At 40.2% G+C, this 21254-nt stretch overlaps 1 protein-coding gene across 2 annotated transcripts in view; it reads left to right on the top strand.

Moving 5' to 3' along the window:
• Positions 1-16407, top strand: part of fgd (faciogenital dysplasia) — a 68780-nt gene extending 52373 nt beyond the window's left edge. The window contains exons 6-19 of one of the 2 annotated variants that reach the window (XM_028018280.1): positions 2300-2436; positions 2575-2731; positions 3280-3418; positions 5642-5700; positions 6138-6284; positions 6384-6476; positions 6555-6634; positions 8113-8143; positions 8634-8738; positions 9192-9233; positions 10071-10172; positions 10305-10433; positions 12069-12209; positions 14916-16407. In XM_028018280.1, the coding sequence (XP_027874081.1) occupies positions 2300-2436; positions 2575-2731; positions 3280-3418; positions 5642-5700; positions 6138-6284; positions 6384-6476; positions 6555-6634; positions 8113-8143; positions 8634-8738; positions 9192-9233; positions 10071-10172; positions 10305-10433; positions 12069-12209; positions 14916-15161 (1608 nt within the window). In that variant the 3' untranslated portion in view covers positions 15162-16407. The remainder of the gene's footprint in view (positions 1-2299; positions 2437-2574; positions 2732-3279; positions 3419-5641; positions 5701-6137; positions 6285-6383; positions 6477-6554; positions 6635-8112; positions 8144-8633; positions 8739-9191; positions 9234-10070; positions 10173-10304; positions 10434-12068; positions 12210-14915) is intronic. The other variant, XM_028018289.1, reaches the window with a different exon arrangement.
• Positions 16408-21254: the final 4847 nt, after the last annotated feature.

Below are 21254 nucleotides of genomic sequence, written 5' to 3'. Positions count from 1 at the left end.
TGTTACATTTGTAATGAGAGCCACATTCCACTTTCATAAAGTTCTGCTTTTGTGCATGCTGTACAGAACCAGTTTGCATGCAAGCAGAAGTGGAATTTCGCCTTTTTGAAGATATTTGCATCAACTGTTAAAGAAGCAAATCAGTGAATCTTTCATTTGTTGCTTCACCCATTACAGCTACCGGCGCTCCTGATAAAGATGCGTTTCTCATAGACACTCTTCAAAATGAGAAAGACAACAAAACATGCAAATAATTAAGGCAAATATGTTTCTGTCTTCTCAAGTCAGGAGATGCAGTTGATTCAAATGGTCCAACTACTTCCTCAGCAGGTCATAATGTTGTGCAGATGCCTGGTAATGAACCATCATTTGCTGCAGCTGTGTTGAAACAGGAAAAAATTAAAACCTGCAGGATATTGGCCCTTCAGGGCCAACTTTGGGCACCACCGATCTGGAGATTGTGCAAAGGAAAATCTTCTTTCTGTTTGCTCCAACCTTGTAAAATGTTATAGGAGAACACTAAGTGCTTTTCCCTTGGCTGACAGAGGGTTGTGCAAAATAGCAGCGGTAAATGTACCAGTAAGTGTGGCACCAGTAATTTTGTTTGAAAATTACAGGTTTGATTTTTTTTTTTTTCTTTATGTTTTCAGAGTGAGCTTCTGCAACTGCAATAAAACAGAAATTTAACTTTTGGCTTTTTCCAAGTTTTTTTTTTATTTTTTTTACTAAAGGTGCAGTATAATGTGGAAAGGACTGCTGTGAAAGTTGGTTTGCAACCAAGCATCAGTGGAATGCAACCTTTTTTACTCACATTTTAGACTCTTTCCTGTCCGGCCCTCCCACCCCCCTGGAAAATTCACAGCCACTTTGTTGTATCCACTGATTCAAAGTTGAACTTAGATGAGAAGAAAGGGCGTTTGGAAGAATATCTTGATAACTGGTCTGTGTTATGGCTTAAGATCCTTAAACATTTCCACAAATAACGGTGGCTGAGAAACAGACTCAATGCAGCTTAATTGTGCCCTCCTAACTGGGTGGTTTCAAATTGAGCCATGTCTATGGTGCAGCTATCAGTCACACTCAAACACAGCGGTGTTGTGCAGCCAATAAATGAGAACTTGCAGAATAGAGTGTAATGTTTCATTGTTAGCAGGTTTTATTTGAAATGATAATAATGGTCACAAGGTCAGAAGCTTTTTCAGATCCAATGACTCATTCTGGGTAATTAGAGAGATATAACAATTCGTATTGGAGTTTTAAAGAAATATTTTTTCCAGCTTCCATTTATGTACAACTGTTCCATCAATTTTCAGTTTTGTATGTATACAAATGAAATGCGCTGCTTTACATTTACCTCGGAAGTCTGTGCTCGAGGCTGAGAATGATGTGGCAACTGATTGCAATACAGTGACACCCAACCATTGTTTGTAATACTTCTTATAAGCATTATTTTAAGCTGTATTTTCTGCATGCAAACACCATTTTTAGTTTGTTCAGTTTAGATTCACAAGCGCTAAATGTGACTTTGACTTCAGACGAGCATGTCACCCAACGTGTTCCACCGCAGCTGCTATTGTTGATGCTGGGAGCTGCCATATTGGATATCAAAGTCGGTGTTAGAAAATTTCTCTGACTTTCTGAGTGGGAAGTCTGGCTTCGGGAAATCATTTCAGTAGATCTTTACGACTCAGAAGTCAAAGTTGCCAAGTTCTGACTACAAATGAAACGCATCGTTACTATAATTTATTTACAGTTTATGGGTTTCGTCTGCTTTTGCTACAGAAAATTATGAATTTAATTTTTTTTGGTGAAGGCGTTGCCTTAAAAAGTTATGGGGTTAATGATGTTATGGTCAACATATTCTGTCTGAAAAAGGCTTGTCGTCAAAGTTAACCAAGTAGATGTTAGGGTTTGTTTGAAGAATTGAAATTATTTCATTGGGCTGGTTTTATGAATTTCATATACAAGTATCTAATTTAATACATTTAGATAACTCTGAATACATGCTTTCAGTAGAACAATGTCTCAAAGTGAAAATGGCATTTTTTTCAACATTTCAGTTACCATTTCCTAAAGCCGCTTCCACAAAACAACTTCAACCCAATGAGATGTGTTAAAAAGGTGTCATATAAACTTGCATTACTTTGAATAATCTTGTTTCAACTCTCAGAATTCAACAGATTATTTGTAACCAATCAACATGAAACATTTTCTGTTAGTTTTAACGGATCTGAACCTAAAGTTTTTTCATATGGTTTTGATTTTCACAAGGGTTTATTTATTTTATTTTTTTCTGCAGGTATTTTGCACTAAGCTCACCGAGGCTTCAATCCCACAGGACGTCATTACAGGGATCTTCTCCAACATTTCCTCCATCTACTTATTCCACGATAAGTTCCTGCTCCCGGAGCTCAAGACAAGGATTACTGGAGAATGGTGAGGAGTAAACACACCATCACAATATTCTTAGCATGATGTTGTGGGGATGTTTTTCTTCAGGAGAGAAGGGCAATCTGGTCAGAGTTCATAGAGGAAGAAGGAAGCTTTTCAGTGACACTTGTGTTTTTGCTCCAGGGAATCAAACCCTCGCATTGGAGACATCCTCCAGAAACTGGCTCCTTTTATGAAGATGTACGGAGAATATGTGAAGAACTTTGACCGATCCATGGACCTGGTCAACACTTGGACCCAGAGGTCATCTCAGTTCAAGAGTGTTGTCCAGAACATACAGGTTTGTTTCTGTGGTTCAATGTGTAGCTTGATGATGTTAAAACGCTGGCTCATCCATTTCATCCTGCAACCTTTTTTGTTTGTTTGTACTTCGTTTGTCAAAAACGTACAATGTACCTGGTTGAAAACCAGTGAAAAAGTGCCAGATGTTCAAATAAAAACCTTCAGAAAGCCTGGGGAACTATTTATCAGGATCATTTTAGAAGTTCAGGCATAAAATATTGACAGAAAAAAAGGTTTAAATGAATGTCAGTAGCGTCAGAAGAAAAACTAAGTACATACTTTTCTAGGATTTAAGAGGCAACATTGTAGCCAATAGGTGTTAAGATACATGTTTAATTGACTATCAAGCATCACTTTCTCTATAAGTAGGAGTTTAGGTTGTTTACCTTTATAATACAGGTGAGTATTTGCACAATACCAGAATGGAAAGACATCAGCAATGACCTCAAATGTGAGTTTGGAAAAGTGTGGAAATGTGTTGTTTTTTTGGTTTTTTTTTTGCTAAGATTAGAGAACTAGAATCTCAATTTGTGATTAATCCAACAGAAACAGGAGGTGTGTGGGAACCTGACGCTTCAGCATCACATGCTGGAGCCGGTCCAAAGGATTCCTCGCTACGAGCTCCTGCTCAAAGACTACCTAAAGAAGCTACCTGACGAGGCTCTCGACCGCAAAGATGCAGAAAGTAAGACATGATGACGCTAACACACAAACACTGCTGTCAGTCACAACTAGTAAACTACAGACTGAAAGGAAACCCTTCAGTTTTTTCACTTCTGGGACTTCAGTTTTGAAATCTTTAAACTTTGTATCAACATGCAAACAGGTTCCTTGTGGCTGATTGGTTTATGTAACAAAGTAATAATTGACCAAACGCAGGATTCTCTGTGACACATACAGTACATACAACTTCAAGGAGCAAATTGTGGACAAATCATTATGCCAGTCGGCTGAAAATAAAAATGTTGTCTTACATCCTGCAAAAGCTGTGAAATAACTTGTTCTACAGGTTTAAGCTTTAGTGAAATAAAATGAAAGTTCTTGAACCAGTGCAGAACTCCTTTCCGTTCAATGACAATTAAATACCAGCGTGTTAACAGCTTGGGTTGTCACACTCACAATATGTCATATAAACATTCATTAATTGTGCTCACTTATGAAGTGGGTAAATGGCAAAATTGTGCAGTTATGAAATGGAGCCAATCAGAGTTTTACTGTTGCACACAACATCATAATTATACTCCCATGCTTAGAAAAGAGCAGAAATATTTCCTCAAAGGCTAGTTACAATTTTCTGGTAGCAATTTACTTTGATGACAAGACAAAAACACACTGACTAAATTAAGAAACTAAGTAGAATGAGTGTGTAGCAATAACAGGAAATATACACTTTTAGAAATCAGCCCATGGATTGACCCAAAGACAAAGGTAGAGAACTACTGGAAGAGTACAGAGTCGAGTATTGTGTTTCAAACTGCAATAAGTTATTCAACTTTTACTGTCACAAATGCAACTGATTCAGAAAAGATGTTACTTGTAGGTCTGCATCTGGGAAGATTAGAAAAATGTTCTGAAACCTGCATGAGGAACGCTTCAAAGCAACATGAAAGCCTGAGAAAACAACTATGAGCATACCTTCACCTGTCTGTAAATGGTCAGAATTTCTTTTTAAAATTGTTTGAAAAAGTTTTAATGAGAAAATATTAACATTTGATACTTTTAAGGGATTGTGAATCAGAACATGAGGATTTTCAATGAAACAGTTATATCCTTTAGAGGGAGAAACACACATTTGTGGTCTGAAGTTCATCTAAACCCAACCTGTCTTAACACCTTTTACCCTTTAATGATTTGTTTGAACAGTCTTTTTTCCTGCAAAGAGACCAAACACTTCTGGTAACCATAAAGATTCTGCTGGAAATGGTAGACCTCATTTAGTTAATTGGTTTCTTGGTCCTCATCTAACTTTTAAGTATTGCCCATATTTTTTTTAATAGATTGGGGTAGTTAAAAACCTTAATTTTAGTTTGTCTTAAACCCGTTTTACGTCTATTTGAGATGATTGTCTTATTGGAAACCTGCTTGTGTCAAAGTTGTTAAATTGATTGAAGTTGAAAAATCCAGAGGTGGTTAATTTCCTGCTTAATTTTTCTATCTCCCTTGTACTATGCTCCTTTGTTAATCTTGAAAGCATCACATGCAAATTTTTACTGAAGGTTAAAAGTGTCAGCATTGAAACAGACAATTATTTGTTGGTTGTCACCCTGTTTATATATGTTAACATTAAAATCACTTCTCTGTGACTGTGATCTATCACCTTCTTCCACTTTAGATAATCCTAGACTTTCATGTTTATCCCTTAACCTCCAAGCCAATTTCTTCCCATTTGTGTCGCTATGGATGTTTCTTTAGGATAAAAAACTTGATTTATCCAAACTTCTGTATCCAGAACTAAATGTATTACAAATAGCAGAAGTTACAATAAAACACACTTTACATATTGTCCATTTGCAGAGATGCAGTAGTGTATTTAACCTAATGATACATGATACATTCAATCATCCCTGTGTTCTTTTACTAAAACCTTAGCTGTTTGTTTGGAGTCCCCTGTCCACTCCTACAGAGAAGCAATTCATTCCAGTTGCTCTGGCCTCACTCTGCAGCCTGGGTGTCTCTTCTGTTTATCTGAGGTTATGATTAATACAGCCGATGTGCTACTCCCTGCTGGCTGGAAGCCTTTCTAGCCTTCACTGTGCTTTATTAGAGATAATCGTTAATCTTTTGCAAACAACAAACGTCTGTTTATCTGTGTGACAAGTGGAAAAATATTCCTCTGTTTGAATTTCAGTCACATGATCTTTCTTGCCAATTTTGCACTTTTTAATCACTGTTCATATTTGCACTGCAGAGGCACTGGAGTTGATCTCTACTGCAGCCAACCACTCCAATGCAGCAATCAGGAAAATGGTATGGCCGTACATTTTTTTACACACAAACTATCGTACCTATTTTCATCTCTGTGGTGTTGTCTTGGTCAGCTTTATAAGAACATTGCGTTAACCCAGACAGGAAGTTGCTGCTTCCTGCCTGATGTGTCATGACTGAGGTATCATGGCCGCATGGTTTCAACACTGGTCCTCTGCTTTCCTTTTATTTGCCTCTCTATAATACCTGTTTCTCACACATCCTTCAAACAACTTACAAATGCCAGTATGAAGAGGACAAAACTTCTGCTTTAGAACTTTTAATGTGAAACTTAAAAAAAATAAATTAAAAAAAGAGCCTGACACAGATCACCACCAGAGGGAGAGCTAAGCTTAGAGCTCCATCTGTCTTCTGACTGGAGAGTGCCTCTGCTCCTCTCATCCTCCTGTTTTCTGTTATTTTTATTTTTATTTTTTCAGGAAAAGATGAACAAGCTGTTGGAGGTTTATGAGAGGCTCGGGGGAGAGGAGGACATAGTAAATCCTGCCAATGAACTCATAAAAGAAGGGCATATTAAAAAGATGTCAGCCAAAAATGGAACAGCACAAGACCGATACCTCTACTTGGTGAGAAGACTATGCAACTATACACGCATCACGCAGACTCAGAATGGTTTTTAATGTCAGATCTGCTCAATAAAGGCTTAACATCTTTTTCATTTTCAGTTCAACAATATGGTGCTATACTGCGTCCCTAAACTCAGACTGATGGGCCAGAAGTTCAGTGTCAGAGAGAGGATTGACATTGCAGGAATGGAGGTATAATCCTGTTGTATTTTTTCTGCTTGCATTGACATGCGTTTAATCCACATTTATTCTGCTTTTTTTTAATCTCAGGTCCAAGAAAATGTGAAGCAGAACCTTCCTCATACATTTGTTATAATTGGTAAACAACGTTCACTGGAGCTGCAGGCTAGGTAAAGGCAATTAAAATCGACCAATGACCCACACTCATATGCATTCAGATGTGGTAGTGATTGAGTTCATATCTGTTTTGTGTATAGGCAAGTATAAGATTATTATGGTGTGACAACATGGAGTAAAAATGCCACCGTTTCACAGTATCCACATGTACACTTTAAACCAAAATGTATTAATGATGTAACTGATTTAATTTAAAAACAGAAAAACAAAATATTGATCACAGATAGGTTATCTGTACGGTAACCTTTATGTATTGTTTATTTTTAATGACATATTTTAATGCTAAGTGCTTAATATTATGCCTTTTAGTTGTTCTGGTCTACTGATGAACTCTGGGAGTCTCGAACATTTCCATTAAGTGTATGAATAGACGGATTGTCAGCTCATATAGCCTGCAGTCATTTACTGAGGGTAGTCCCTCATTGGTTGCTAACAAATTATGCTACTTTTATTAAAGCGATGGGTGGTGCACTTTTAGTTTTCAAGTCAGGAAACCATAAATATTTCCAAACAAAGATGGATTGTTTTCCTTGTAAGACAGGAATGTGTCACTGTCTACTTTTTGCAAGTTGACTGACAACGTGGAGCAAAAGATTGGGGAGAAAACAGCCCTGCTGTCCTCTGTGCTGCGAACATATGACTCCAATCAGTGGTTAATTAGTCTAATTAAAATACTTCTTGCTGTAGATTTTAAAGGATGGAAATATGGTAGTTTACTTCTTAAGCTATTATGGTGCAGTTTTACTTAAAAGTATATTTTTTCTGAGCATAGCGAAACAATTAAATATTTTTGAATATGCTTTGACATGTTTTTATTTTCCTTTGTATTCATAATTTTCTAAAGTTTCTGAATTGTTGAACGAAAACCAAAAGAAGCCATCTTCAGGAGGAGACACAGTAAACCTGCTGTGGTCAGATGAAATCCAAATGTAACTTTTTGGCCTACATGCAGAATGTTGTGTGGTTGAATACTAATCGGTGCATCATCCTGAACAAACAATCGTCATAGTAAAGAATACGTGACTCTGCTTCATGATGAGTTGGAACAAGTGGAAAGATGGTGGTGGTGGCAGCATCATGCTATAGGGATGTTTCTTTTCTTCAGCAGGGACAGAAATGAGGACAAATACAATCTAAAAAGGTTAATAAGATGGGAAAACTACTGCAAGGAAAGGTCTACTACATATTTAATCTGGTCTCTTCTACTACATATTTAACCTGGTAAAACGTGCATAAATATGAGCCTGCATGGCTAAATGTGACTATTTACATGATGAACTAATGTACTCTTGCTTACAAGTGTGTTGTCCATTTTAAATTAAATTAAGATAAAGATAAACTAGTTTTTATAATGTCTTATTTAATTTCATTTAAGCAGTTTCACATTTCTGTAAATTTAATTTCTAGTGTGGAGAAAATGTCAAATTTTTATCTAAATATTTAATTAGTATGAAATGTCTTTGCTCTACAGGACAGCAGAGGAGAAGGAAGATTGGATCCAGGCAAGAATTAACACACCCACACACATGAGCTCGCCATCTGAGTCCCTGAAGGACAGACGGCACTCCAGTCATTCTTTTTTATCAGGGAATGGAAATAGCATAAATCCTATTAGATTATTTTTTCAGTATTTGAGTCTTGCTGAACTATAATAAAATATTTTTTAAATTATTTATCCCATTACAATGAGGCAGCAATGTATTCTGCTGATTTGACAAGGGACTAATAGTTTTAAACACTGGGCTTACTGCTGGTATGTAACAATGAGTGATGAGTGGAAATTATTATATGGTAGCCTAATCAAGATTGATGATATAGTGGAAGGTAAACAGAAAGCTACAGTAGTGGGATTGTGATGCGTTCAGTCTGAGTTTATCTTATGAGCCCAGATGGGATCTGAAGATAAGATCAGAAATGGTTATAATGCTCCAGCCATGTGCTGCAGGTTTTCAATCTTTTTCCTGTCTGTCTCTTCTGTCCTCTCACTCTCAGGTGATCAAGGCCACCATCGAACGGCACAAACAAAACAGCGAAACGTTCAATAAAGCTTTCAGTAGCTCCTTCTCCCGTGAAGACGACCATGTGCCGGAGTCTCCGGTGAGTGTCGATCTCCCTGTCCTCTCTTAATTACTCCATTGTGAAGTCAGAGTGAGGGTCATGATGTCCAGTGAATAATGGCAGACGAATGATCCACCAAACGATTTTGTCATAGTCTGGCCTTTGTCTGCCAGAACAGCCCTCCATCTATGGATGTGGGTAGAATCACACAGACAAAACACTCCCAGAAAGAGGCTCTTTATTTCCACATGTAGCGTCTGCGAGTCTCTTCTCCCAGAGATGGCTCATGACCAAATAGGGAAAGCACAAGTCAAAGTTTATACTGAACAGTTATGGATCTTCTTTGACCCACTTTGTGTTGGCCTTAGCTGGAACCAAGCCAAACACTTCCTTCAGACTCCTGAGAGGGGGTTTAGGCTGGCACCTAGTGGTAGAAATAGACTACTGCAGGAAGATGATGTCCTTGCTGAGAGTTTTTCTTCTTGTCCTCAGGGTCCCAACACTTTTATGGAGTCAGATGGACTTCATGAGAGGGTAAGATGCTGTCATATTCTCTTGCATTATAACTGTTCAGACATTACTCATGTTTACATGATTTATCTACTAGCATACAAACAATAATTAAAATACAAGCATAGCTTATATAAATGGACACCTATATGTTTTAAACTGTTACAAATGGTTTATCTGATGTAAATATAAATATAAAGAAAGAATAAAAGTGCATATGAAGCTAAGTGTAAGTATAATTTTAGTGTTAAGACACAAAGCATATTAAAATCTGTATTTCACAAATATACTTTTAAAATCTTGTAAAAATCAATATTGAAAAATTTTAGTAGATTTTTAAAATATAGAAACATTTCTGCATTATTTGAACATTACTTGTTCAAATAAATACATTTATACATCAATGTCACATAGAGTATATTTTTTGTAATATGGATTTTAAAAGTCTACTACAGTACAGTTTAAAACAAGTGTAAAACTACTTGACATTTTACACTTTTTCATTGTATGTTTTTCTTAGTGTATTGGACTCATTTTATTCAAAATCTTGATATCCTTTAACCAAATCAAAGTGGATTATTTTTCCATGTAGGGTTTGATGATTTCTTTCACACTTTTTTCATAATGTGCTAAAAATGTTCAGTTTGTAGAGAATGTGTTTACTCTGATGGAATCTGCTAAAATGCATCCACAATAAGAAAATTTGTCTAGCTGACTGAGACAAACAACTTTTTGTAACTCTGTCTTTAACAGAAGTATGAAAAGGAAGACAAAGCAAACTATCGGATGTTGCTTCCTCTTAACTTGTTGCAACACCTTAACATACCTTCCTGTTGTTTTTTTTATGATTTTTATTTTTAGAAAATCTCCAGGAAGAAGGATAAAGAGAAGCAGACGTGCAGAGGCTGCCATGAGAGCTTCAATTTCACAAAGCGCAAGCATCACTGCAAGTCCTGTGGAGTGGTAGGTGCAGAGGAAGCCATTTTATTGTGAGGGATAAAGAAAGGGAATGATGGAAAAGAAAGAGTTGGAACAAGTGGAAAGTATAACCTAGACAGTCAGTGTGCTTTTTTTTCCCACTGTGTCTGTCTGCAGCCCATCTGTGCAAAATGTTCAAAGACCTTGGACAACAAAACGAGCCGAGTGTGTCCCGAATGTTTCGAAGCCAGTCTCAGCGTTGAAATGATGTGTGGAGGTGAACAGAAGAGAAAAGCTGCACCTGAGGTAAAATATTACTAAAAGTTGGCGTACTTATAATGAAAGAAGTGCATAATTGTAACAGGAAAGTACAAACACACATGATTTCCAAAGAAAAATTAATTATCAAAAATAAATCAGAAGAGTGTGGGATGTATTTATATTACACCTCCTCCTTTACCTCAGGTCTAATATAAAACTATATTGTCTTCAAAAGTCTTCTAATGAGTTAAGTATAAGTACAGCTGTTCTGTTTGGGTCTGAGAAGTTTGTTAGAGAACAGCAGTGAAGAAAATGCATTGTCAAGACCAAAGAACATGGCAGACAGTTCAGGAAGAAAGTTGAGTTATAAAACATACATTAACATCCAAGGGAGAACAGTTCTATTGTCTAAACATAGAAAGCATACAGCACTTCTGCAAACCTACCAGGGCATGACTGTCCACATAAACCGTACAATCAGAGAATAGCCAGGAGGCCCGTGGTAACTGGAGGAGCTGCAGAGATTGACAGCTCAGGTGGGAGACAGAACAACTTGTAGTTTTGCTTTCTGCAAATTTGACCTTAATGGAGGAGAAGCAAGAAGACAAACCATAAAAAGTCAAGTGCTCAACAGGCAAAACCATGGAAGGAAGTATTGTCATGGTTGTGGCAACATTATACTTTGGGAAGACCTTTCTCCTGCAGCAGGTTTTACAAAGCATTGAATCAGGGAGGCCAAATACAAATGCTCATCACATCTCTGCTTTTTATTTGTAAAAAAATAAAATAAAATAGAAAACATGAAAACCATATAACATTATTCTTCAATGTTGAGCTTTCCATTGTCTGTCCTACAAAATCCAGATAAAATACATGACTGTTTCTGATTGGAAAGAGATTATATATTAAAAAGTCCAAGTGAGAAGTCCATGTCAAACAGTATGGACTTAAGCTGCTACCCTTGCATCAGTTATGCCAGAGAAATAACAGTTATGCCTCTTGCATGGAATATTAGTATTAAAATAAAATTGCATGATCTCATAAGGTGACTGTTTTCACACAATACACTAAAGTACACTTTGTACATATAGTGAGGACTCATATTCTCTCTAGAAGATAAGCCAAACTCCCTATGATGGCTAGTAATTATGCTAATACGATCTCAGCTATAGTCTGGCTCAGTCGCCTCTGCTGACATGACAGTCTGGCATCTTCAGGTGTCTTACCTGACTGCCTGTCTTGTCTTTCAGATGAGCAATCTTCTCTATGTTCACTCTATACCTACAACAAGCCACTGACTACACAGTTTGCTGAAGGAGGTTACTGGAGTAGTCACACCTTTGTGTTTCAGATTCATTTCATGTGTTTAAATGACAAGACTCCAAAGCTTTAAAAGAACAACCCTGTAGTGAGACATTATCGCCACAAGGGGGAGCTGTAGGTTACAAGAGATTTAGAAAAGGACCACAGAAGCCTAAGCTCCTTTCCCTCAACAAATCCCATTGTGTCCTACATTGTCGTTACATAAGATTGGAGGATATGTCCTCTCCTTTACTCATCACATTTAAATCCCCGTCAATATTACACAGATACATTTGAATCACAAACTCATTTAAATAAATTCTGCCTGTGATGCTGAACTCTTCTGTTAACCTTAGGTTTTGTTGTTTCTTTGTTTAGAGACAGTTATCTCTGACAGGAGACAGCTGCCTGCTGTGCGGCTACCTCCAGGTCCAGGAGAAGGGGAAGAGTTGGACCAAGATGTGGGTGGCTCTAACGAAGCCTGAGCCACTGGTGCTGTACTTGCAAAGCAGTGGACAGGTAAAACATGTTCACTCTCTGCAGAAAGGTTTTCAAAGAGCTGTATTCAGATTTAGACTTTCTCCTTGAACCTGATAAAGATGGAAAATAACTAGAAGCTTTAACATAACAAGTTTCATTAATCCAACAAAATAAACCTCAAGAATAGAAACTGAAGTTTCTTGATTTCTTTCTCCAAGATGAGACAGGACAGCCTGAATTATAGAAACAGTGATAGAGGCAGTGGACACACATATCCCTCACTGGAAAAACAAGGTGTGACAGCATCGATCTGGGGAGATATCAAGATGAGATTAAGCACCTAGCAGTATCTCCATATCTCTACTTTAAATCACCCAATTTTGTCCTCCAAGATATCAAAGCTCGCCCCAACGGACTGGGTCTCATTTCATTGAGTCTACCTGCAGAATCTAGGAGTGTAGAGCAATGTTTCCCAACCCGCGTCCTCGGGTTGTTCTTTACCTTTTAGATGTTTCTCTGCTTTAACACACACGATTCAGATTATTAGCAGTTCAGCAAAAACCTGTAGATCAGCAATTCAAATCAAGTGTGCCTGAGGCAGGAAAACAGTGTGCCTGGAGGACCAGATTTGTGAAACACTGGTGTAGAAGATGGAATGACGTCCCTGCAGTCCTGACCTCCGCCCTGCTGGATGTTTGTAGGATCAGCATGGTTGTGCTGTTCATGACATGTAAACTGACATGCAACAAATATTGGTTGAACAATGTGATGCCATCCCACAAGAGTGTGTGGCCGAGCTGATAACCAGCATGAGGAGAAGGTGCCAGCCTGTTGGGGGCTGTGTACCGTTGTCCCATACATCACTGTAGACCCTGTTTGTGAAGTAAATAAGTGGTTAAGTAGTCAAAATGTCTTGATTCTACAAATTTTAATTATCCAATCCATTAAACATCAAGTAAGAGCCAACAAGCACTTTGGCGCTGACAAAGAGGGTTTGGCTCAACACACACACACACGCAACTCTGCTCTGCACAGATGCATTTTCCTTACAAATGTGGCTCAATTTAAAGGAAAATGAGCAGCCTTTCCTACATTAGACAATCAAATAGTTAAAAACCAGCATTATAACAAAGAATCGATTCTTACCACAAATACAAAATGATTCATGGGTCTTTTAGCAGATATGGGCCATAAGTATAAAACTTTAAGAAAAACTGAAAAATTGTTCATCTTCCCTTGCTTTAGGACAATCTCGCTCTAAAAAAATCATTTAAACAATTTTGTGGGGTTTTCACACCTTTTTCTGAAATGCCTGTTGACAATGCTGTGGAAACATGATGAAATTTCTAGTTATTTTATTCAGAATGATAAATCATTGTTAATAATAATTGGAGTGGCTCTATTTCCTCACTCCAAAGTACACCGTCAGTGTGTGTAACTGTTTTTATTAAGCGTTCATCACATGCAAATTACGAGAACTAGTTTTCAATTAGTTCAGAAATGCTAATTCTTTCAAATTTGTTATTGAACCTTCATTCAACTGTGTATTTAAAAAAAATAGATTTAAAATATCTTAGACTATGTCAAAAGAGTAACAGCTACTAAAAATGTTTTTGGTTGTTTATATAAAAATATAATGGTCACCGTTTCATCTGAGCTGTTGTTCAGATATTCAGATTCAGAGCTCATCTGTTCAAAACAGAGCTTTTAATTCCTATATACAGGATATATAAGAGAGTAAAGCAGGGATTAAACAACCGAATTGGAACGGCAGTATCATTTAACGGGAAAGCACTGCTCCCTATGCTTAGCAAAGATCCTGCACACATAAAACCAAACAAAGTTGGCTATGCTTTCAACAGACAGCCTATAAATCTGCATCTTAGCAACCAGGGTGTCACATTATAGACAGTAATTATTAGTCTGTATGCATGATTCAACCATATATGAGGTTTTCAGCAAGTAATGTTGAGATTTTTTTTGTTTTATTCACAACAGAATGCACTAAAGGGAGAAGCCTCACTGCATTTCATTTCTAAGATTAATGTCCCACTCCCACAGCTGGAAGCTGCCATCACAAAGATTAGGATTAATAGAAGATGGATGAGCATTTCCTGAATCAACAGAAATAAAGAAGGGGGGATGGGAGAGAGCTGTGCATCTCTCATGAAATACAAGTGCACCTTGATGAATTAAAATATCCTCAAAGAATATCTGGTGTTAAATTATATATACCGGTATACATATAGATAGAGCAGGTTTACCCATAAGGAGAAGAAGAAATATCCTTGTTCCACAGTGGGGAAATTCAGGTGTAAAAAAAATATAAAAAATGTTTTTGTTTTTTTTTATCTAAAAGGTAGTTGCTAAAAACTGGAGGTACAATAATTTTCTGTATCCAAGCATATAGTTGGAAAGCTAAGTAGAAGAAAAAAGTATGAAGAATCAACCATAAGCAACTGGAATAACTGCAGATTTCAGTATTATTGTGAAGGATATACACTTAGTCCACCCCTAATACCTAAAATAGTTCACTGTGTTTGTGTGTGTGTAAATTTTAATCTATATTAGTTTAATTGTTTGAAGTGAAATAAAGTAAACCTTTTAATGATAATTTTAATTTATTGAGATGTAAAAGTACCATATATGCAAGCTGTAACTCTTAAAAGTTATAAAAGGTTCTTTATTTTGTTGAGTTAAAAACTTCACCTTTACCTTAAAATCAAATTTTCTACTGTTTTGCAGGACTTGAAAGGGTCGCGGGCTGTCCCTCTGCCCGGCTTCGAGGTGAGCACGGTCCCATCGGCCACAGCTGACAAACCAGAAGTCAAACACGTGTTCAAGCTCAGCCACTCCCAGCAACTCTTCCTCCTAAGTGCCCAAGATGCAGAACTTCAGGCCAAATGGGTGGAAGTCCTCTCCAAAGCTTCCCGTGGCGAAGCGCCTGCTGAGGCATCAATGAGCCTGACTGAACACAGGAAGAGCCAGTAACGGCCACTCTGAAACAGCTGGACTCTCTCCCTCTCCCTCTCCTGTGTATGAAGCACACATTACTTGAATTCACTTTACCTTGGCACTTTTGTTTTCCCTCCTCTTTGAACGGACCACTCAGTACTTCCTTGGCCATCTGACTCGTAAACCTCTCGACCACACAGCTACTTGTTTTTCTTCGTCTTTGTGTTTCTTTGAAAACACACAAACCAATACTCCGATGCCACTGGTCATGTTTTATTTCTCAGTGTTTTGAACAACTGGATCTCTGAAGAACATTTATTTGTAATATAACTGAAGGAAAATCCAGTTTTTAGATGAAGTTCTTGTATATTATTCCAAGGTGTCATGAAGCATTAACTCTTAGGTGTCTGTCTTTGCATTAGAGTGCATGTGTGTGTGCGGGCGTGTGTGTGTGTGTAGGCGTGTGTCTGACCGTTTGAGTCCCTTCCGGTGTTATACTAAGTATTGAATGCTTGCGTAAGAAACCCCCTCTGTTGCTTTCACTCCTGCTGAGGGCACAGTGTTGGTTCTGTGGGTCTTGTACAGTGTGTGTACTATAATGTGATGTAAGGAAACAAAGTAAAAACAACATTTAACTTAAAAAAAAACATGCATTTGTGGCTGGCCACCTGATGTTTCCACTTTTAGCCCCCATCCCTCTGACCCCGTCCTGTTTTGGTTTTTTTTTGTGGTACTTTGGTACTGATTCCCTCTCTGTCATTGTCACTGGACCCTGAGACGTCTGATCCGAGTGTGATTTCCACTCACATTTTGTTGTGCGATAGATCTCGATCACGTGGCTTCACTTCAGGGTCAGCCTTAATATCTCCACTTGCACACAGACAAAGAAACCCCAGTCTGTGCAGTTCAGTCTTTCACTGACTCTCCCTTTTAGTGATGTGATGGAAACCAAGTACTGTACTATTAAGAAAAAAAAAAATGTTTATTCTGCCTTTCCCCTGCGTACCTTCCCCCTATAAGCACCAGCCTTTAAATAAAAGTAGCAAATAAAGTCATCCTTCAGTCTCCTTTTGCATGTAAACTAACTCATATTTATATGTTGTGCTATGAAAATCTTCCCCTTGTCCCTCTTTTTACGCTTCACAGCTTATTCCTGTTTTTTCCTGTATGTAAGCAGAATCGTCATTGTCTTTGAACGATTGTGCTGTGAAAAAAGAAAGGAGTTGCGCATATCATCAATAAACAAGCATGACTCGTTTGAGGCCATGCTGTCCAGTAAGAACATGTCTTTAGTTTCTCTTCATGAAATAAAAAAGTGTATATATACAGCGCCTCTTGGGTAGAACAATGCAAGCACATGACTCAAAAGTGGACGTAAATAACGCCTGCTTTATAGTTTCATATCACCTCTGAGTTTTTGCAGAAGCACCTTTCACTTCAATTACAGCTGCAAACCATTTGGGGTCTCTACCAGCCTATGAATAGATAAAGCAACTCATGTTTTTCTCTGCTTTTACTACCATGGATAGTAAAAGAGGCCCACACTATAATAGAACCTCAGCTGTGTTTTTTACCTATTTTATTTTAGTGTAATTTACCGAAGACAGATACATTTTTCCAGTTGTTTTTGTTCCTCTGTTCTGTTGTTGGTTTGGCCACTGACATGAGAAACTTCTCAGCCTGAAGCTTCTGTGTTTGTAACACAACCCATCACGAAATGTCACAGAATTCCTTTTTTCTTGACATCATTTGTCAAAAAGGGGATTTCTAGATCTTTTGTTGTTGCTGTTGTGTTAAATCAGACAAAATTAAATCCATGTTTCACAAACTGTCCAGTATTTTAGTGATGTTGGGGCTGCCTTCAGTTGTACTCGGAAGAGAGTTTAGTTTTGCCCGTTTTCAAGCTGTGTAAAAGGCTCTGATCAGTTACCTAATCATTTATGTATTTTGAGGTCAGCAAAAGAGACCTGGAAGCTTTGTCAGGATCTGTGTTTTTCTGTGTTTATTTAGAGTTTTCTGTGTCCTTGAGTCTCTTCGTTGTCCTGTCCTCCCCTTGATTGTTCCCAGGTGTGTCTCGTTTCTGTGATTACCCGCCCATGTATTTAACTCCACCTGTGTTCCTTGTTCCTCGTCGGGTCCTTGTCGTTGTATGTCGTTGTCAATGTCTAGTCGTCGTGTCCATCTGCCTGCTGCTCGTTGTTTGGACTGTGTTCCCGTCATTAAAATCATCACTTTCATTTCTACCTGGGTCTCAAGCGTCTGCCTCACCACCTCACACCGCACCGCTTCATGACAGAAGGACCCGACCAGACCGAACGGTGAGGCACGCTATTTTTTACTTTTCATCATGGACCCAGAGGAGTTAAAGGAGCTAACTGAAGCGATCAGGGAGTACGAGGAGGCAATGGCCAAGCCGTACGCTGCCATCCGACGCCTCGGTTTCGCCATCCGCTTGGGACTGCTGCTGGACTACTGGGTTCCTCGCTTTCCGCACCCGGGGTTTGTGGAGTTGCAGAGGGAGGCAGAGTGGGAGCGTAAGGCGGCCCTAGCCGTCATGGCTGGCGAACCTCTGCCTCCCAAGCCGCACAGTTTCTCCGCCAGCCCAGATCCCGCTCCAGTTCCGGGACCAGCAACTCCAGCCGGCGTTCCGGTCGGCGCACCCGAGGCCGAATCAGCCGGCGTTCCAGCCGGCGCACCCGAGGCCGAATCAGCCGGCGTTCCAGCCGGCGCACCCGAGGCCGTTCCAGCCGGCGCACCCGAGGCCGTTCCAGCCGGCGCACCCGAGGCCGTTCCAGCCGGCGCACCCGAGGCCGTTCCAGCCGGCGCACCCGAGGCCGTTCCAGCCGGCGCACCCGAGGCCGTTCCAGCCGGCGCACCCGAGGCCGTTCCAGCCGGCGCACCCGAGGCCGTTCCAGCCGGCGCACCCGAGGCCGTTCCAGCCGGCGCACCCGAGGCCGTTCCAGCCGGCGCACCCGAGGCCGAATCAGCCGGCGCACCCGAGGCCGAATCAGCCGGCGCACCCGAGGCCGAATCAGCCGGCGCACCCGAGGCCGAATCAGCCGGCGCACCCGAGGCCGAATCAGCCGGCGCACCCGAGGCCGAATCAGCCGGCGCACCCGAGGCCGAATCAGCCGGCGCACCCGAGGCCGAATCAGCCGGCGCACCCGAGGCCGAATCAGCCGGCGCACCCGAGGCCGAATCAGCCGGCGCACCCGAGGCCGAATCAGCCGGCGCACCCGAGGCCGAATCAGCCGGCGCTCCTGCCGGCGCACCCGAGGCCGTTCCAGCCGGCGTTCCTCCCGGCGCACCCGAGGCCGTTCCAGCCGGCGTTCCTCCCGAGACCCCCTGCGTTCCTCCCGAGACCTCCAGCGTTCCGACCGAGACCCCTTGTGCTCCGACCGAGACCCTACCTCGGGGGGCTCGTCATCGCCGTCTGTGGGCGGCCCCCGGGACTCCCCATTGCCACCTTCAGCGCCGCGGACGGCCGCTGGACCGCCTCCGGGGGTCCCGCCTCCGTGGTTCCCGCCTCCAGCGCCGCGGACGGCCGCCGGACCGCCTCCGTGGTTCCCGCCTCCAGCGCCGCGGACGGCCGCCGGACCGCCTCCGTGGTTCCCGCGGACGACCGCCAGACCACCTCTGTGGTTCCCGCCTCCTTTGCCTCCGCCCACCCTGTGGGTAGTTTTTTGTTTGTTTATGGACTCTTGGCCCTTCTTGTGTTTCCGCCCACGATGGTGGGTTGTTTTTTGTTTTTCTGGACTCTGGCCCCCCGTCCAGCGCCCCTCCGCCCACCCTTGTGTTTTTTTTTTTTGTGGGCGTCTGGTAGCCGCCCTTGAGGGGGGGGTACTGTCAGGATCTGTGTTTTTCTGTGTTTATTTAGAGTTTTCTGTGTCCTTGAGTCTCTTCGTTGTCCTGTCCTCCCCTTGATTGTTCCCAGGTGTGTCTCGTTTCTGTGATTACCCGCCCATGTATTTAACTCCACCTGTGTTCCTTGTTCCTCGTCGGGTCCTTGTCGTTGTATGTCGTTGTCAATGTCTAGTCGTCGTGTCCATCTGCCTGCTGCTCGTTGTTTGGACTGTGTTCCCGTCATTAAAATCATCACTTTCATTTCTACCTGGGTCTCAAGCGTCTGCCTCACCACCTCACACCGCACCGCTTCATGACAAGCTTGTTTTTGGGGAGAAGAATTTTTATTCTGAATAAATTTACAACAACGTGGCAAAACAAATAGAGGCTCAGGAATTAAAGGAAAATAAAATCACAACTTTGAAAGTGAAAAGTATTAATGGTGGGAAAAGCTAACAGAGTTGAAAGCTCAGATATGTGTGTGGGTGTGTGTTATAAGGAGGTGTGTATTCTCTGCAGAAAAGTTGTTCCAGCTAGTTTATGTTCATTCCTTTTTTGGTACCTCTCTTAGTCTATTATTTTGCCAATTAATTTTATTTTATATAGTGGAGATTTATTTAATGTGCATATGTAGATAAATTATATGCACAATGCCCTGTAAACGTATTAATAATGCACAAAAATGTAAATATTTATATATTTAAAGCTGTTTTTCACAGCTTTAAAAGTTGGTTCTACAGTTTTGATCCAGGGAAGCTGAATGCACATTCACGCCACATTTTCCAGGTTGCTGTGGGATTTTTGAGTGTTTTCTGTAGAAAATTTGAAAGCCATGTAGCCATTTAACAACAGAGAGAGAGACAGGAAGAGCTTTGATAGATGCATTGAGTTTATAACATTTTTATTTTCAAAAGTCAAAATTAGGTTTTAGAAAGATAACGTGCTCCGCCAGTGTCTGCTGGTGCTGCTGTAAGCTATGGGGCAACATCAGAGCAAAATGCTGACCACTTCCTTCTGTTGTTATTCAATGTGCTGTACATTCAGAGCAAAGTGGAGCAGGGAGGAAACTGTGTTCAAAGCTGATTGAGGAGCAAACTACTTGCAGAAAACTCCTATTTTGTTGTTTCATTTCTTTGAGAACAAATCTGAGAAGCTTTTCTCTCATCTTCAAAACTGAAACTTTAGCTAAAAAAAACTGTCTCAGCTTTGCTGTGTTGTGTTAACCATCTACAGAAGTTCAAAAGATACCTCTGTATCTTTTGATTTTTCTTTTCCTTTGTAATAGTTGTGAAAATGGGTTGTCCAAAAGTAGCTGACTCTACAAAGGTATTGCTAGAACTGAAAATAGCTGAACTGTCCTCTACCAGGGGCCCCTAGGCGATTCTCAGTGGCTTTACAAAACAACATTGACCTCTTTGAGACCGCACAAAGGACAGTGCTGGTTGATTGGAACCAGGTTTGCAGGAGCACATTAAAAGGTTGGAAGAAAATAAGAACAACTTAGCTGAAGATGTTTTTGCCATTTCGTGTTCCGAACACAACTTGCTGCTGCTCTCCCACAACAGCTGAGCAGAACAGATTGAAAGGATATGCTGGAGAATAAGCCTCTTAGCATCTGTTTGTGTGTGATAGTGCACATACACTTGTGTGTATTCATACATTTACATACTCTGCTGAAAAAGACAACCTTTTGTTCCTCATTCTCTGACAGTAAATCAGACTCAACTTTCCCTGTCTTGGTCAGTTAAAATTAGAAACTGTTTCTTTTTTGCAACTTGCAACATCTCAGCTAACTTGACATGCTTTTTTAAATTATTATTTTAAGGCATCACCTTCAAAAATCAATAAAGATCTGACAAGATAAAAGGAAGAGAATTGCAGATCTTCACAACTGGTCATCCTTGTGTTCAATTTCCAGATGCCTGAAGGTGCAAAGTTTATCTGTCAAACAATAGTAAAGAAGCATGTATAAACACCCATTATATCGTTCAGCATGTAAAAAGGTTCCATGTCCCAGAAATAAACAAATCTAGGTGTGAAATGTTTATATCAGTCCCAAAACAAAACTGAAAGACTTTGAAGATGCTGGCTCAAACTGATATTAGTCTCATTATCCACATGGAAAGCCATTGCTTCAAAAGCAATATAAAGGCTCAACTATAATCTTGAAATGCTCGCAGGGACAACGGTCATGATAATTGAGACATGTTCTGATAAAACATAAATGTAAGAGTTCGGTCATGATGACTATTGTTACATTTGAAAGAAAAAAGTTGATGCTTGCAA

This window comes from Xiphophorus couchianus, chromosome 1 (assembly GCF_001444195.1).
Source record: "Xiphophorus couchianus chromosome 1, X_couchianus-1.0, whole genome shotgun sequence".
Taxonomy (NCBI): Eukaryota; Metazoa; Chordata; class Actinopteri; order Cyprinodontiformes; family Poeciliidae; genus Xiphophorus; species Xiphophorus couchianus.
This window is presented reverse-complemented; position numbering and strand designations above follow the sequence as displayed.